The sequence below is a fragment of the Mytilus trossulus genome, chromosome 11 (assembly GCF_036588685.1).
Source record: "Mytilus trossulus isolate FHL-02 chromosome 11, PNRI_Mtr1.1.1.hap1, whole genome shotgun sequence".
Taxonomy (NCBI): Eukaryota; Metazoa; Mollusca; class Bivalvia; order Mytilida; family Mytilidae; genus Mytilus; species Mytilus trossulus.
The window spans coordinates 58,086,105-58,105,878 of record NC_086383.1 but is presented as its reverse complement, the minus strand read 5'-3'; the positions used below and the strand labels follow the sequence as shown (position 1 = coordinate 58,105,878).

The 19,774-nt window shown below is 31.9% G+C and overlaps 1 protein-coding gene across 1 annotated transcript in view; it reads left to right on the top strand.

Moving 5' to 3' along the window:
• LOC134691352 (uncharacterized) overlaps nucleotides 1-16,733 on the top strand; it is a 30,861-nt gene extending 14,128 nt beyond the window's left edge. Inside the window, exons 2-4 of the mRNA XM_063551833.1 lie at nucleotides 12,802-13,359; nucleotides 14,272-14,487; nucleotides 14,832-16,733. Coding sequence (XP_063407903.1) covers nucleotides 12,802-13,359; nucleotides 14,272-14,487; nucleotides 14,832-15,476 — 1,419 coding nt within the window. The 3' untranslated portion in view covers nucleotides 15,477-16,733. The remainder of the gene's footprint in view (nucleotides 1-12,801; nucleotides 13,360-14,271; nucleotides 14,488-14,831) is intronic.
• Nucleotides 16,734-19,774: the final 3,041 nt, after the last annotated feature.

The following is a 19,774-nucleotide window of genomic DNA, read 5'->3' as shown; positions in this document are numbered from 1 at the left end:
TACTAGTCTAGTATGTATTTATCTTAGCTTTGTGTCACATTTTGCTGCTTATCTAGGTTTTTAAGACTTCAGCATACATTAGACTGACATCAATATTATATAAGTAGTATAAAGTATTTGTCTTTAGTAATAACCTTAAACAAACATACTTTTCACTAATATAAAGTGATAAACACAGATTCTTCAGTTGTCAATGGCGGTAATACATGTACACATATCGGAGGCTGAAAATGGGACCATTTTGCAAAATAAAGAATAATGGACAAAACGAAAAAAAGAAAGAAAAAAAAGAAAAAAACGAAAACAAATCAAAAATACGGAATCAGGGGTGCTAAATTATTCCGATTATAGAATAGGTGGCAGAATTAATAAAAATTAAAGAATGAGAAATATAGGACTCCCATTAATATCTTTTTTATTTTATTTCAACCTATCTACAGTTTTATGAACGACTTACTGTTATCTCGAACTATTTTATTAGCATGTTGTATTACAAGTGCAGCAGTTATCTTCATACTTTATATGTACATTGTAGGTTTATCAAATTAAAGTTAAAAACGGGTACTTTTTGTTTCACGTCATAATTGTTTTGGTTTTTTTTATTTCATGATGCTACATGTATTTCTAAATATCATACAAGTTGGCGAGGGGGCGAGTACATACTTAGTGGCGCTGTTCTTTTATGATGCGCCATTATACATCGTGTCCTTTCTTCTCCATTCTATAAAAAAGAGTAAATTTTCTTTTTCCAATTGAAATAAATAAAATGTACAATGTCTTAGACATGAAAAAAAAATTCGAACAGTAAATCCCAATGTTTCCTTTTCATATACATGTGCCTCTTATATCGATATTAGATATTTATACCATTGGCATATATATTTGGTCATTTGTTAGACTGGTGTAAAACTGCCATTTCGTTCAATATCAGCTGGATTAAATAATTGTTAATTGCTGGACGAACAGTGGCAAATATTTGATGTACATTTTAGTCAGTCAGTCGGTAGCGATACATAGGAAGGTAATTAGACGAAACATTGCATTTTATAAACACAATGGATTCACTTTACTTATAAAACATACTGAAAAAAATACCTATGATCTTTTTTTTAGGCTTTTGACCTATTTCTTTAAAAGTTAACCCACTTCGGTAGCATCCTGTATGAGTGTATTTGAGTAATACAAAATTGCCATTGATGATTCGGTGTCCGACAAGTAATATTCATAACCAGCTGACGTGCGATGATAAACTTTCAATCGAATATTTACCGCGATGTTATTCTCTCATTTATGAAATTATCGTAGATGTACACTAGTATTTGTTTACAAAATCATTTCACTTGCCATATATTTATCATATATGACACACGTCCAATGAAAGACTTTCAATGGGATTTTTTAACACAGTGTTAATGTCTTTGTGTTCAGTTGATTAAATATCTCATCTTGTATGATATAATATTTCATAGAAAAAAATTAAAAGTTTATCGTTCAATAACCATTAGTGTAATTTAATAGGGTTTTACTAATAGAAAAATGCAGAATGTTTTGTTGAAATTGAAACGAGATTGTATTCTTGATATATAAAGACAACCACACTGATATTTGACTTGTGTGTTCATGCATTTCGTACATCCCTATTTCACGTACTATCTGTTTAAATATAAAACTCTTGTAAAGGTTTTTTTATATATTATTATGGTTTTTATGGAGAGGACTTTAATACGAACACCAATGGTCCACTCCAGTAATGTAAAGTTCTTTGAACTATTATATCTGAGGATCTAGATTATGTTTACATAATAGAGAATAATAGACAAAAAAATAAAGAATAAAAGAGGGGGAAAAAACGAATAGAGAGAAAAAAAAAGCCACAAATATTAAAAATGGAGAGTACTGGAATGCTCAAATAGAAAGACTTGAACAAATGAAAGAAAAAAAACAGTTAAAATGGCATTTAAATTGGAGAGTACAGAAATGAAGATTGCTCCTATTATACCCTAATAATTTAATTTGGGATGTAACGCGTCTCCTGATTGGCTGACGTTATTTTGTTATGAGCCCATAAACATAATTTAGTCATGTGACCGTGACGTTTTCTACGGTTTAAAATGGAATTTAGAATTAAATAATAAGCAATGACTGTAATATTTTTTCTGTCTATTCGGAATAACATAAAAAATGAGGTGCACACTGATAAATAACCCACTACGCGCGTTATTCAGTGTGCACCACATTTTTAATGTTATTTCTTCATAGACAGAAAAAAATATTACAGTCATTCCTTAAATACATAACGCATCTTCGTGATAACAGAACAGTCATCAATACATGTCCTCTTCCTCCGTTCCTTTCAATGGAGTAGGTAATATCCGAATAAAACATGAAAAAAATAGAAACTAATACAAAAAATGATCAGTGTTCAGATTAAATTGGAAATTAACAATATTCTTGTTATATTATACATGTTATCTAAGGAAAATATTTATCAAATTTTAAAATTAAACAACAAAGGCATAATTCATCCTGTTTGGCGTCATGTATTGATAGTACATCCGGAAGAACTGTTCAACACAAGGAATTAAAGCTTTTTTTATATAAAAATGCCATAATTTTCTTAATTTGGATACATATTAGTTCATTTGTTTTAAAACAAAAATTGAAAACGAAACGCTGTCAGGAACACTTTATAATTAATAATCTGTATTAAATAAGGTCAAGAGAAATAGAAATGCTGTGACAGCCAACTATAGCCTTGCAGATCACTAGTGCGGCAAGAACTGTTGACCCAGACGCGTATTTAGGGGTTTTCCAGAGAAATCGTCCCCCCTTTTTTTGTAGGAAAAATTTGACAGATTATTTAAGGAATTACCAAATCATGTCTGGAGAGGGCCCCCTCTTAGTTAGTCAGTGGGCTCCCTTTATGAAAATGCCTGGATCCGCCTGACTGCCTTTTGGATTACTCGAATAGACCATTTCTATATTACCGGAGTATATAATTTTGCGACATGTGGGACATTCTGGTAATTGGTAAAATAAAAGCAATTATTATTAAAATCAAGCTTGCTACATGTATCTTTGCAATTTTGGGTGGGAAATTAATTGCTTTATGGGTTTTCTCTACACTCACACTATCATCGGAAAACGGCTAATAATGTTCTCCAAATTTTAAATTACTTCTTGTAGTTGCTCTTACTTGACCGAGTACCAGAAAGTTCTACCCAAACAATAGTCAACCTGTCGAGAAAAAAATAATTTTGAAGTCAAAAGACGGTTATGAAAAAAGTGTATCCACTAAAGGTTTCCGCTAGTGATTCATTTTACCGCAATCTTTAATTTTCAATGTAGCGTGTTGTTGACTCTTGTTTGTCTGTTCATTTTTTTTTTCTTCCGTTTCTCAATAGTGTAACCTGTTTGTCTTATTTCAACTTTTTAGTTTAGTCATTTCCTTTTTTGCTCAAGTTAAATTTATACCCTTATAATGAGCCTTTTTGTAATCAGTTTCATACTGTCATGGAACGATGTAAAACGTTTGAATTGTTTTAACAAAAAAATCAAATAAAAAATAAAAGTACTCATATCGTTGTTCGTATGTTTAATTATTTAACAGGAGTGGTTTTGTCGTTTTGTAATAATCAGAACTAATCCGAAAAATATCAGTCGCTATATTCCGGCTGATCTCCGATTCAAAGTCGTTTTGTGATAAGCATACTTCAGATAATATGATTATGATGAAGCAGACGAGACAAGACTATCCAATCAGCGTCTATAATCTTTAGATAGAGAGATTATGATGATGCAAACAAGATGTTATTATCCAATCAGCGTCTCTTCCTTCTTGTTGTTGACCTATAAAATAGATTGTTCCCTTTCTCGAACTAGTTATAGAACGTTGGAAATAAATGCTTACGTTGTACAGTTTGAAATGTTGCAAAAGAATACCAAATATTAACATCAGAAGTTTGTATAAACAGTGTCAAAATAAATAATATATTTGGTTAAACGGTACACTTAGTTATTTGTATAAGGCCAAATAAAAGATGTGTGTTTCATATTACGGTACCCACCCTATTTTTTAGCTAAAAATTAACCTACCCTACAGATGTACAGTGTTTTTTTAGTCACATTTTAATTAGCATTGTTAAAGTCAGAATGCCCCTCCCATAGACTCAATGTAAAAAACGGTAAATAAAAAAATCCATACCTACCTTCCTACCTACCTACCTTTTTTCCAAAGATGTATTAGGAAACGCACATATTATTTGTTTGGCCTAGTACTTCGTGGGCTGTTGTTAGGTTTGGAATTTCTTTTCCGAAAGAGATGTGCTAATTTAAGCATTAAAAAATACCGAAATAATCATGTCTTGACCAAATGATTGTCATGGACAATCAAAATTAAGAAATGTGTTTTATAATATATAATTCTAGAGACAAAGATTTGGCCATCAATGTGTTCTAAAAAAAACCTTTTAGCATTTTGTGTAATTGCCTATCCTGTAACTTCCAGGGTCCTGCAATTTGAAATATTTTTTGACAAAAATGTCAAAGTTTTAATCCATGCACATTTCTACGTCGCTTCCGCGATAAACGGATGTTTCACAAATTGTTGTCATAACAATTCATGATGAAATTCACATGTCAAACAATAAGATAACGATGTCAAAGACAGCTTCACCTTTTCTGAGATTTAAAAAAATAAACAATCGAAAAAATATATATCACGACATTTATATCAAGTTTTATCGCATAAAATCTGCATTCATAAATCACCAATAAATATGAGTTACGACATATGAATAGATAAGATGCATGTTTGTTTTATACGTAATTTATACATTCTTTTAAAGGTTAAACGTGTCAACAATCAATAAATATAAGTTGCAAAGGTCAAATTTTACGATAAATTGATAATATACAATGAAAAAAAATTTAACTTCAGTATTTTTGTACATGAATAAGCTGTCTTCGCTTTGGTCGGGTTGTGGTCTCTTTGACATTCCCCATTTCCATTCTCAATTTTATATAGAACTACTTTTCCTAGCTGCGAAAACGTAGCTCTTAAGGTCTTTTTGATGATTTTTTTATATTTGCGGACCATAGATGGCAAAAAAAATTCAAATGACAAAAGAGCTACGTTTTCGCGCCAAAAAAAAATCAAAGGACAATAGAGCTACGTTTTCGCAGCTATACTTTTTCAAGTTATGAAACGAGCAGGCACACTTCACTGCCATACTGGGGAGCTCTTATAACATGTAAAAGCATTCAAAGATACGGTACCAGCTTATTGGTTAAACACAATTCTTACTTAGTAGCATCTGTTAATATATGTAGGTAACATTTTTTTTTAAATATAAGTAATTGTGTTACAACTACAAAGTAACACACTGAACTATGTAACTGTATCCATTGGTGAAGAGTAGAAGACTTTATGAAAATATTTTTAATCTTAGAATGTTTTTCCGAGTTATTTGGTTAGGAATTCCACCCAAACCAGTGCTAGTGGACGTATTAACCTACAATGAGGTTACATTTTTGTTTTGCTCCGTTTAGAAGGCCTTGTTGTGACTTTGAGATTAAGAAAAGCAATACACCTTATCGCTATTTAGTCCATTCCTGAAAAAACAGTCATTTATACAACTTCCTGTTTAGGTCACGCGGGCCGAAAATATAGGTCATCAGCAGTGAGCTGAGGGAGGAAAAACTTTAGAGGGTCTTGATCAGGAAACATTGATAAAGTATGATCCACTTTTTTCGAAATTAAAATTGAAGTAAAACAATATTTTGTTTGAAGCATTTACGGTAGTTTAAACAGGTCTCATTAAAAAGTATCATGCATGGTGAATTGTTTAAACAGGGACCCAGATAGCTTCAACTGGATGAAAAAGTTGTGTAATTTTAGAACTTATCCGGAATGGAATAAATTGCGATTAGGTGTATTAGAGCTCTGTTACTTTTCTTTTTGTGTGTTATTTTCTGATTTTCCCAAAATTCTTAGTTTTTCTATTAATAACAAACACGAAACTCAAGTGAAAATAGTTCTTGAAAATTTCTATGAAAAATTCTCGAGAAATTGGTCACAAGTCCTCTTTAATTAGTCAAACAGACTGAATGTATAAATAAGTGCATAGGGAATTGACGGATATTTGTCATAATCAATAAAGTACTTCAGAATGATAGACTTTAACCTTGAGTACGCAGGAACAATATAACCAATTCCACTCAACCGACTTCCTTCCTTATAAGCTGAAAATCCACAATTTTATCTAGTCATTTACCAGACGACACTCAAACTGAGTACTTTAAGGTCACTAAAATCAATACTTGTATCTTCAGCTTATGAAAATAAGAAGATGTAGTTTTATTTTCAATGATATTACTCCCCGACACAGAACAAATGCTGTAGAATATAACAACTATAGGACACCTAACCACATTCGATCAATGAGCAAAACCCATACAAAATAGGAAGCTGTAAAATGCTCAAAATAACAAATGTGAAAAAAAATTAACGAGAAAACTAACGGCCAGATTTATGTAAAAACTGATAAAGAAAGAACATATATGATATTCATCAACAAACTACAACCACTGAACTACGGACTCTTGACTTGGGACAAGCACATATATATGTTAGCTTTATATATGTATAGCATCATTATTTGGATTTGTGTGGCATCCAGTTTCGAGAACCCCGCCTTTGTAAAATCAAAAACGTTCAATCATAGTCTAGTTGACATGGATAAAGCAACTGTCGGGCTTTGATCACCATATTAATTAGTTTTCCGCTACACAATATGTTACAAGAAAATTTGGTACCTGTAGAGTAATAAACCAAGTTTAAAAAATCCATTGAAAGTAAATTATCATAATAGATCATCGCATGCAGTTGTACGTTTTATGATTTGTTCCCAAGGTTTCAAGTTTCGAGTTTGTATATAAAAAATACTTTTGAAAAATCTATTGAAAAATAATTATTAGATTATAGATCACTGAATATGGTTGTGCTTTTATTTCGTATTTTTCTTACCGATATTCTTTATATAGCTATCTATCATTTGTATTGTTATTTTAATGCAAATTGTCAACGAAAAACCATATTTTTTTTTACTATAAATCCTTCCTGTAATTGAATTGAAAACAAACAAATTGTTTGTAATGTACATGTAGTCTAGTGTATGATTTTTAATTTTAGTTTCTTGCGTATATTTCAGAGTTCAGTATGACGTCCATTATCACTGAACTAGTATACATTTTTGTTTAGGGGTTAGCTCTCCGGGTGCGAGAGTTTCTCGCTGCATTGAAGCCCCATTGGCGGCCTTCGGCTGTTGCTTGCATTTTTGGTCGGGTTGTTGTCTCTTTGACACATTCCCCATTTCCATTTTCAAGGTTATTGCTTTAATAATTTAGTTTTTAACATAACATAATCACTGAATTCTCTTGTTTAACAATGCCTCATAACCTCAGACAATCACCCAGTAGGCTCCTCAGGTAGACAGTTACATGATTATGATGAGAGATGGCAAAAGTCTGTTAAGCTCTCAACTATTACAGCCGATTTTATTGATTGGCTTAAGGTAATATTTTTGGTTAGCTTGCTTGCTAGCTGAAACTTGAAGTCATAATTATGTTAGGTAATCTACCCTTCTTTAAGAATAGACAAAGTGTATCGTCAGGTAGTAGGTATTCCTATGGGCACCAACTGTGCCCCTTTAATAGCAGATTTATTTCTATATTGCTATGAATCTCAGTTTATGACCAAACTCAGTAAAGACCCATCATTGTTACATTTGGTTGATACATTCAAAAATACCTACCGTTATCTGGATGATATTTTTTCGTTGAATAATCCAGAGTTCTCTAAATATACTTCAGAAATTTACCCAAACGAACTTACTTTAACTAAATCTAACATAAACAGCAGCAGTTGTCCTTTTCTAGATTTAGACATTTCAATTTCAAACGGGAAACTTCACACTAAAATTTACGACAAAAGAGACGATTTTTCATTTCCTATTGTTAATTTTCCTTTTTTAGACGGCGATGTGCCTTTGGCTCCATCATACGGTGTTTATATATCGCAACTCGTTCGGTTTGCCCGTGTGTGTTCTGATGTCATAGATTTTAACGAACGTAATCAATGCATCACTGGTAAATTGTTGTGTCAGGGATTTCGATACCATAAATTACTTAAAACTTTTACTAAATTCTTTCATAGATACAAAGATTTGATTAGTTAATTTGGCTATACCTGTAGAAAGCTTATTAAAAATGGTATTTCTCATCCTAAATGTTATGGTAATATTGTACTTAAAGCGAGGAAATCACTATGTGATTCTTGTAAACTCATCGAACCTTTAAACAAACTTATAAGTAAGGGTTATCGTACCAATATTGTAATTAGATCTCTGAATATAGTTCACATTGGCACTAATATTGATTTTGTCATTAGCAAATTAAAACATAACTAAATTTCATTATCTTTTGAGGCGAGATGTATAGGGGACACAGCCACGTTAACTTTTATTTCTATTGAAGTCGCACTTCACTATACTACTACCTGTCGATACATTTATTTTTGGCATTGCACAAGTCATGTCTTCTTTGACTATTAATGACGTTAAAATACTAAATCCCTGTGATGTGTTTTAGTCGATTTTAGTCTCTGATGCATGATTTTTTACTATTAATTGGTTTTGGCTTTTAACTAGCTGTCAGTAACTGCGAGTACTCTCAAATCGTATTTTCTTGTTAATTCGACATGTTGATACTGTTTATAATGCTTTTTTGTCATTTTTTTTATTTATATGGATCTTGTCTGTATACCAGCTTGGATTATTTGTAATATCTTCAATTTTTCACTTATTCTTACAACATTTGTATAAACTTCAAGATTATAAAAAACCGTTTTTTTCTAAAGTGAACATTGATTGGTTAAATATTTCTCAGTGTGTTTGAATTTTTTTGTTAGCCTTTTGGTCATGAATGTTTGTCTCTAATATTTAATTAACTGTGCATTTGTATTCAGATATCGCAGATCAAATTTATTCGTTCATTGTGTAATCATACGTTTTTTGATTGAGTTAAGTCTGCCAATTGATATTTTATCGTATGTTTTTCTATGTTGTGATGTTATGCTATTGTTTAAGAAAAAGGGAGAAGGTTTGGGCCCATTAAAACGTTTAATCCCGCTGCAAATGTTTGCACCTGTCCTAAGTCAGGAATCTGATGTACAGTAGTTGTCGTTTGTTTATGTAATATATACGTGTTTCTCGTTTCTCGTTTTGTTTATATAGATTAGACCGTTGATTTTCCCGTTTGAATGGTTTTACACTAGTAATTTTGGGGCCCTTTATAGCTTGTTGTTCGGTGTGAGCCAAGGCTCCGTGTTGAAGGCCGTACTTTAACCTATAATAGTTTAATTTTTAAATTGTTATTTGGATGGAGAGTTGTCTCATTGGCACTCACACCACATCTTCCTATATCTATTGTTCGACTGATGACCAATCTATCTGTCTGTAGGACTAAGCTACTACGAAAGGAGGGTAGCATACCTTACCTAATAATGGCGTCACGGTTTAGCTAGCAAGCAAGCTAACGGCCAAAGATATTATCTTTAGCTACACACTCAATGAAATCGGCTGTAACTTAAATATGACTTTAGACAGTCAATGTAGTAGGGTCATGAGCTATGACAGCTTTATGAATATGAAGCGAGGTTGGACTAGTGTATTAGTCAATTTTCTCGTAATCTCTAACAGTGGACTTTCAAAAGGTAGATACAAGAATATGTCGTACATACCGTATCAGTGCGCGTAAAATATTTGAATCTGCAGAAGAATTTTAAAAGAAATATGATATCTTTAAATCACTTTGATTGTACATTTCTAGTAGGTTATTTTACATGAAAATAAGATAAACGTTAGTCTTCACTATCCTTGAAAAATATTCCCAATCTTTTCAAAGCTATTAGTCACATTGTTCGATTTGATGAAAATACTTTGTTCCGGATTGATCACATTTTTTCACTACGTCAGATTTTTTTACCTAGTAAAATTTTCCAGACTACATCCTTTTAGGAACGATTTTAGTCCAAATTATTCTTATTTTTAAAAGAAGTTCCTGAAATTATTCAGTTTCTCCATCATAGTTCAAATACAACTTCCGAATACAATAAAAGTCTCATGTAAATAAAATTGAGAATGGAAATGGGGAATGTATCAAAGAGACTACAACCCGACCATAGAAAAAAAAAAAAAAAAAAAACATACCAATAATAAGATTGATAATGGAAATGTGAATTATGTCAAATAGACAGCAACCCTACCAAAGAGCACAAAACAATCGATGGCCACCAATGGGTCTTCAATGCAGCGAGAAAAATTGTTTGACCACAGCAAACTCTGCGAAACCATCTAGTTAATTGACTATTAAATTACACCTAAATAAAAGAGTTGTCGATATGGTATCATGGGACACTTAATGTTTTTTTTAGCAATCGGCTATTCTCTATCCTTTAATGTATCAGTAGGGTCAGTCTGAACATTTGAACATGTATACTTTCAATAAATGTTTAAGGAACTTTTTTTATTTTACATCAACTATAATTAATCAAATGATCAAATAAATTAATAACAATTGCCAGTTAGTTAAAATGTAATTTAAAAACGGTAAATTTATTGCTATTTTTTCTGAACTTTAATCGATTAGATCACGTGGGTTTAATATATCTATTTCACTTCCTGGTGAAAGGAGGAAATTCCACTCATGGTCCATTCATTAAATTAGATAACTTGAAACTCATCCCACATGTTGTTGACGTTATAGTTGTTATACAGTGAAACATGTTCAAACCGAACCTCTTTGGGTCTTAAGATTTTGTTCGGTTTTGACCAATGTTCGGTTTTATCAGGTTCAGCACGCACATTATTTGAGATGGTGGTGCTTAAGAATATGTTTGGTTTATACAGGTTTTCGGTTTATAAAGGATTCGGTTTAGTCAGGTTTCGCTGTATGTAAATTAATTACATATATGCTTTATATACAGATAAAACCAGAAAAAATAAATGGTGACATGAATAATCATGATTTATTTCCATCACAATTTAAAAACTTTTTTTTTTGCCTTTTTTTGAAACCGTTCAAACGGCCGCAGATCACATTATGGTTATAAGGCAGTGCATTGTGTATAAAGTGTTTTCAGATTTTGGTGTAAAGTTATGTTTAACCTCACTCCCCTCCCCTTTACGAAACAGATATTGTGTACAAATATAGACATATAACGATAAAAAGATGTGGTATGATTGCCATAGAGACAACCAACAAACAAATGAAATTAACAACTACAGGTCACCGTACGTCCTTTAACAATGAGCTAAAACACACACCACATAATCAGATAGAAAAGGCTCCGAAAGGACAATTGTAAAAATAAATATAAACGAGAAAACGAACGGCATAATGCATATAGGTCTCTATACAAATCGCGAATAAAAAACAAATTTGTTACAACTAATCTCGTTCTCAAAATCATGAAATAAAGATATTTAAAATTTTCAAACATACGTTCAAATGTTACGATACATTATTTTAAGACGTATCAAAACAAAATTACATATATAATATAAGAAATGTTTATTTCTAAATAATGCATGAATACAAAAGAAAAGTGGTTAGTCAATATTTAGGGAAAACGAACCAGGAAGACCGGGTATAGGTCAAATGTCTTTCGTGACACAAAAAATATAAAAGTTTTCAAATATATTTGGCAAACTTCCAAATCGATTCAGTGAAATGATAGATATAACACCAAACGTTTGATTTATTAAATAAAAAAGTGTGGACACAGATCAGTGTGGACAGAAATTGCTTTTGTGATAATAGTATTCTCTATCGAAGTTTATGAGTCTTTTTAAAACAGCTTCATTTTAGTAAATAAACAAGTGTGGACACAAATCAGTGTGGATAGAAATTGATTATTTGTGTTAGTATTATCCACCGAAGTTGATGAGTTTTTAACAGCTTCTTTTTTTATCAAAAAAACAAGTGTGGACACAGATCAGTGTGGACAGTAATTGTTTTATTTGTGTTAGCAGTATTCTTCACCAAAGGCTGAGTTTTTAACAGCTTCATTTTATTAAATAAAAAAGTGTGGACACATATAAGTGTCGACAGAAATTGCGTTGTTTGTGTTAGTATTCTCCACCGAAGTTTATGAGTTATTAACAGCTTCTTTTTATTAAACAAACAAGTGTGGACACAGATCAGTGTGGGCCGTAATTGCATTATTTGTGTTAGTTTTTCATCGAAGTTAATCAGATTTAAATAAATTAATATTTGCCATTATGAACTGTTTGACCTAAATTAAATTATATCATAATCAACCTTGTGTAATACATCAATACTCGACCTTTTCTAAATCTGTATATTTAGCATTTACATCAGTCAAATACGAGGAAGGGTTAAATGTAAATAAGAAAGCAACCTCACAACAGACTGAGCTAACAAAATACTCACATCAGTAGTTTTTTTTAAAGTCACTGTGGTTTCTATTTTGCAACGATGGACATTCGATCGGTCAGGCAATTTCTGAAAATGTTCAAAAGATAAGCCCATGCAGTTATAAAAACAAAAAGAACGAAAAAATAAGAAAAAACACCAATAATCGCCAACAATATTCTTGCTAAGATAAAAACATCTTAACACAAGAGTACATCGAAATATGACTTTAAACTGAGCTACTATGTTTCTCGTTCAAATGTTGAAATAAAATGTTTATAATGCTGGTTTTTTATGTCATTTCAGCAATCAGAAGAGGATTGTCTATGTCAGACACCATGTGACAATGCTTGTCCAGCTGGGTTGTTTTTATACATTTCTAATGAATTTGTAAATAGATCAGAATGTGTTTATCCAACAACAACTTCATCATATACAAGTACAGATATGTCTACAGCAGACACAACAACACACTCGATGAGTACAAGTGCAGTAAACAATACAACTGAAATTTCTGGAGAACCAAAACCGGAAGTGTTTTATTTATGTGGGTCTTCCTGTCCAGAAGGTTTCTTTGCAAACAGTAGTAATGTCTGTGTTGCCTGTGATTCCAAATGCAAAAACTGTACCGGAAGTGGGTCTACAGTAGACGTTTGTTCATGTCTCCATGGGAATAACAATAATGGTACCTGTCTTGCTGAAGCACCGGAAAAAACTGGTTTTGATAAGGCCATTATCATTGGTGCCGCTGCTGGTGGCGGTGCAGTAGTAGTGATCATCCTCATTGTTGCTTTAGTGTACATGTACCAAAGAACAAGACGAATGAATATTCAGAAATCCTCTCGGATGAGTGTGCTTTTAGATGTAAGTGTTGAACTTTTCAAATATGTATCATTTTATTAAATTAAACATTACTATACACCGAGGTATAATTCTAAATAATAACTATTATTTGTAGTATCAATCCGAAAAAAATATAGAATCAGGACACTCGCTTGAAAAAAAAACAGATAATTGGTCCGTGACCACAATTAGTTCGTAGTGCATTTCTTTTACAACATAAATGGAAATTTTAAAAATCCCACCTGCGCTTTCTGAATGAACTATTTACAGTGTGTTGTACTACTTTTAAGACAAATTATATCAAAATTATAGAAAACTTCATCGGCTCTAACTTCGGCTCTAACTTAAAATATGGAAAATTTTATGTTTAGGGCGTCTTGAAATCTTTTGACAGCTTCCGAAGTGCTAATTTTTAACCTTTTTCAGCTCCACCATATCACTACTTTCCTTTAAACCCAATATTTTTACAGTGTAATTTCACCCCCTTCCTTGCAATTTGAGGCATAAAACATGGAGAAATAAATTTGGAAGGGGTATAAAAAAAATTCGCAATTTACCCATTGTCAACACCAGGGACTATATTCGTAGTTTTCCATATGGAACGTATTTGCATGCATATTAGGATCATTTACAAGTTACCTATTTCCATTCTCTATTATATATAATATATGAATGTATCCATCTTCAAAATGATAAACATAATTCTATACAAAACTGTCAGTACTACGACATGTTTTTTAAGGTATGAAATGGATTACGTTTATCCTGATCAGACTAACAATTCAACCAATCAAAATCCCGAATTTGGTATTTTGAGCACACATTTTGTATCATGATTTCTATGTTTAAGTTTAAGTTTTATGAAAGTAGGTCTATAGCTCCTGTTATTCATTTATCTTGAATGTTCGCTTATATTGAAATATATTTTTTTAGACTAGAGATAACAGCAAAGATAACACAGTTCATATCATTGAGCATGAGAACGATCAACGACGTGGGAAGAATCCGACACTTCAACGACAAAACTATGAAAATACCAATACAATTGATGATTCTAAAGTAGCTGCCCAAGCTCAGCGGAACCAGGATAAAATATTTAGATACGTCAAAGATCCAGCTACAGGCAAAACCACCAAAGTTCCAATGGCGGTAAGGGCATACATTTTTATAAAATCGTATAGCGCAAAGTTATGGTGACATGAACCGATATGCTCATTTGATGATTTGTATGCTATTTTTATGGTTAACAAAGTGTCAAGATTTGTTTCACTATTTAGAAATATCAATTGACAATGAACTAAACATAGATTAGAAAGGTTCACATTAAGGCATGATATACTACTCGGAGCGACTTCAAGGTTTTTATTGTAAGAATTAGAAAATGTGGTATGTTTACCAATGAGACAATTATTCGTCAGATGGATGTATGTAATCTATGTTATATAGAAATATTATTTTGTCTTTCTTTTCTTATTATAGTTTCTTTTTTTCAGAATGTGAACCGAGAAAGTGATGTTTATTCGAATGCTTCTGCCATACGCTTACAAAAAAATATTGAAGGTGCGTCGTCTGAAGACGTAGAATTATCAGAGTTAGGGGAAGCACCAAGACCCCCGGCAGCTATCTCAAAAAAGAAAAAGAAATCTATGTTCAAAATTTCTATGAAAAAAATATCAGTAAAGAAATCTAAACAACCGAAAGGTGCAATAAATCAAGCAATGGACGATCAAGAGGATTACGAGGATATGTCGGGACAACAACCGCACCTTAGTACCGCTCAATTCGACGCAACCGCAGAAGATCCTCAAGAGGATTATGCGAATTACCAAAAAGACCAAAATGACAGTGACATGCCACTGGAAGATTATGAAAATTTCGGTAAGACTTCTGCGTTAGTTAATCAGAACCAGACTGTTGAGGACGACGAGGATCTGGAAGACTATGAAAATGTGCAAAATGCTCTTTCTAAAGCTAAAATAGACGATGAAGATGATATGGAGGATTATGAAAATTGTGCTATTATACCCACAATTCCTAATAGAACAAATATGATGATTGCCGATGACGAACCATCGGAAGATTATGAAAATTTTAATAGAGAAAATCCTTATATGAATGTAGGGGAATTGAAACCGTGATTAAGTTTGGCTAAAAGTGATATAGGTGGTTACTAACAAGTGATTTAGAGGCGAACAAAACAGTGATTCAGAGGCGAACAAAAAGTTGATTTAAAGGCAAACAAAAATAATAATCAGAGGTGAACAGAAAATATTACTCAGAAGTAGAAAGACTACGCGACCAATACGACTTAACAAACAATGTTTCAATTCACTTTAACGTCCTTGAGTGCAATATACTAATGAGTGAAAGTTCAAGCTTGTCATACCAATTGAATTCGCTAACGCACTAAATTCCTCATTCGTTTTCATAGACTAAAAGAATGAAGATAAGTCTCCATGGTGTTCAATATGGCCACCATCTCTTGCGTTTGCAATATGATATTTCAATATTTATTGGTCTAAATATTGCAATAATTGAACTTTAATGATATAGTGTGTGATAAGGCAACGTTTGGCTACTTAAAATGAACTACCATAAAGTAAGATGGGCTGAAATCGGATTTAAAATCTGTTTTCAGCGTAGCTTACATGTATATATAAATTAATTGAATTAGACTAATTATAGCATGATCGAAGTGGCGATTCCATCCATTGAATCATAAGACATGACAAAAGTAACTGTGATATTTTGTGTATATGTATCTAGCTTTTATAATATATATTCTTATATTACAAACTTAGCCAATTGCCACTTGCCATTTTTGTCCATCCCATCCTAGTTGAACTCCTTGTTTTCATTTTTCTGTGAAAATATATAATCGTTTAGTTCTTCAAAAATATGTATTAATAATAATAAATTCTACAGCTTTTACGTTTAAGGATAGTCCTTGAATTTTGCAAATTTGAATATTTCTAGAATCTAACTTGACTTTCGAAAATTCAGATTTTTCTTATTTTTTGGGTGAATCAATATGGCGTAAATATCTTTCAATTCTTTCACTCAAAATCAGGGGTGGATCAGGCCATTTTAAATGGGGGTTCCCAACCCAGGACAAAAAGGGGGGTCCAACTATATGTCCCCATTCAAATCCATTGATCATTCAAAAAAGGGGGTTCCAACCCCCGGAACCCTCCCCTGGATCCGCCACTGAAAATGAACATGTGCACATAGACATGTATAAAGTTAAAATTATCAAAGATTTTATAAAACCACAAGCTTTAAATTTGCATTTTTTTTTCATTTACTTGTATTCAATAAAATTTAACATGTGATGTTTATATATGTTGAGTGTATGCATAATATGTGAGTACGTGATAAAAATATAAATGTTGGTATTTTTTTTAACTTTTTTTTTATTACAAATCTTAATTAATTTAAACAAGTTATTATATATTGGTAAATTGTACATGGCACAGATTGTAAAGATTTTTGACTGAATTCTTTTGTTATCTTAAAATGGATCATGATTAATGTTCTGAGAGCAAAATATGAAAAGAATTTTTCGTTAAACTACCTTATTCTATTATGCAAATAAAAACAAGGAAATTAAATAATTATAAAAAATGATGATATCATGTATTTCCTTTTTAGGATTTCACTATTAACAACGAATGTGCGATAGGCAAACTTATATTATTGATGAATTATTTTAATCATACAAAATGCCTTTGATAATTTTTATTTAGAATATGAGAGATATAACATAGATAACGTTAAGTTGATTATCTGTTTTATATTCATTACTGCTAGAATACTACTCGTTGAAACAATAGTTGCCTTTAACTGAAGTTGGTCTTTATAAAAATAAGAAGAGGTGGTATAATGTCAATGAGAAAAAAATCCACAAGATACCACGTGTCACAGAAATTAAACAATTTTAGTTTCTTGTGTATAATTCGGAGTTTAGTATGGCGTCTGTTATCAATGTACTAGTAAAGATGTTTGTTATGGTGCATCTAAAGAACGCCTCCGGGTGCGGGAGTTTCTCGCTGCATTGAAAACCTGTTGGTGACCTTCTGCTGTTGTCTGTTCTATGGTCAGGTTGTTGTCTCTTTCACACATTCCCCCTTTCCATTCTCAATTGTATTAACATAATGTTGGAAAACAATTTTATTTTTATTTTCCATTTGAAGTATATATGTGTATGTAAGACTAATCTAATAAGATATATGATACCAACATGTTAAGATTCGGGTACTAAGCGAGAATAAAATGAATGAGAAATGAACGAAGGAATGAATGAAGGAATAAATGGAATGATAGGAGGAAAGAGTAGAATCCCGACGGAAAAGAAGAATGATAAAAAAAGATAAAAATGAATGAATGGTACATATGTATAACACAGATTGATTTATATGTAATAGAGTATATATGCATAATTTTATACTTAGTACTGTACTGTTATATAATGATTTTTCATACTTTACAAATAAACTATTGGAAAGTTATTATGTTTCTTATAGAAAAAAACGTGCATCTGCCGTACCGAATTACAAGCCTGGTATTTTTTATTAGATTTTGCAGTGCATAAACGATAAACACCTATTTATGCTGAATAGTTAGAAAATCAAAACAATTACCAAAACTGTTACGTCATAGAAAACAATAAAACCACAAGAATACTGAACTCCAAGGCAATTTCAAAACGTAAATTTCCTTATCAAAAACTTAACCACATCAAACATATGTCAAACAAATTGAAAAACAACTGTCATATTCCTGACTTGGTACAGGCATTTTCTTATGTAAAAATGGTGAATTTTTCCTGGTTTTATACCTTGCTTTACCTCTCACTTGTTTGACAGTCGCATATAATTCCATTATATTGACAATGATGTGTGAAAAAAACAGACATACATATAGTACTAGGTAAAAATGTCAAAAAAGGGGGTACAACAGTCAACATTGTGTTATCATCTTAATCACTATAAAACAAACATATATGAAACAAAAGAGGCACAGAAAGGCAAATAGACAAAGCACATTAGCAAAAATGAAATACAAGAACACTAAAATATACCATAGCACAATAACACAATGACAAAATTTAAAGAACAGAGTCATATCAAATGAGTATCAACAAAAGCAGTCTAAACAGTTTAAGTTATATTCATAAGCACAAGTCATTCTATACCACGTTATCAAGATGATAAATATAGCCAGTACCCTGAATCTATACTTCAAGACCATCGTTTATCACTTGTGAAGTTATACAGAATATCTATCAACTAGGTCTTGATACCTTCCGGTTAACATTTTAGAAAACGAACGGGAAGTTCTTTGACATAACCCTTGTTCATCAACTTTCTGCTCGGACACTGGTGTCGTTTTACAAAGTCTTAGTAGGAGATGTGAGCTCTTGAATAAAAAATAAGTTGGTAAATGTATATCCAATATGCAGATGAAGTTGGTATATTGCTACTGAGGTTGGGAAAATTGATAATTTCAAAAATATAATCGTCTCGTTTGTCATAGATTCAATTTCTGGCACTAAGATGTCAAAGTATGTCAAATTTGAGGTAAAAGTCTAAGAATGAGACAGAGGAAGCCTGCTGTTTCTTTAATTGTTTAGTTCTGATGGATATATAAATGAAACACAATCAGATATGTTTAGATTGTTAATGAAAAGAACATCATCAATATACTAGTATCTGAATGTGAAATTAAACTACCTGGCTTCTTTGTTCTTTTTTGTTTTGACAAGTGTCTGAAGGAACTCCAATTCATATAAAAATAAGACAGCACGAGGTTTGTTCCAATAAGACTGCTGACAAGTTGTTTCAATACGTCTACCTCCAAATTAAACAAATATGAAACGTTTTCTTATAGACGATTAAACATAATGAATCGTGTATGGAAGCTACTTGTAGAAACATAAGTTGGAGAAATGCTCGTCTGGTGCATTTTAATTGGTATCGTAAATGTTATCACTACAACTGGCTCAATACCTCTTCTAGTTAGAGGTATCAACCGCCTAGTAGCCTATACATCGGTACTTGCATTGAAATACGGATATTGATTAATTTAAAAGAGGGGTGAAAGATACCATAGGGACAGTCAAACTCATAGATTGAAAATAAACTGACAACGCCATGGCTAAAAAGTAAAAAGACAAACAGACAAATATTTGTACACAAAACATAACATAAAAAACTAAAGACTAAGTAACACGAACTCCACCAAAACCCGAGATGTTCTCAGGTGACCCGGAAGGTAAGCAGATCCTGCTCCACATGTGGCACATTTGCTGTTATAAATTTTGGAAATTATTTTACATTATGAAATGTATTTATCACATGCAAATCTCTAATTCACTGTCTGGATCTGGCTATACTGGTCTTTTTGTTTTTATCAGCACTTGTCTTCAACGTTTGTA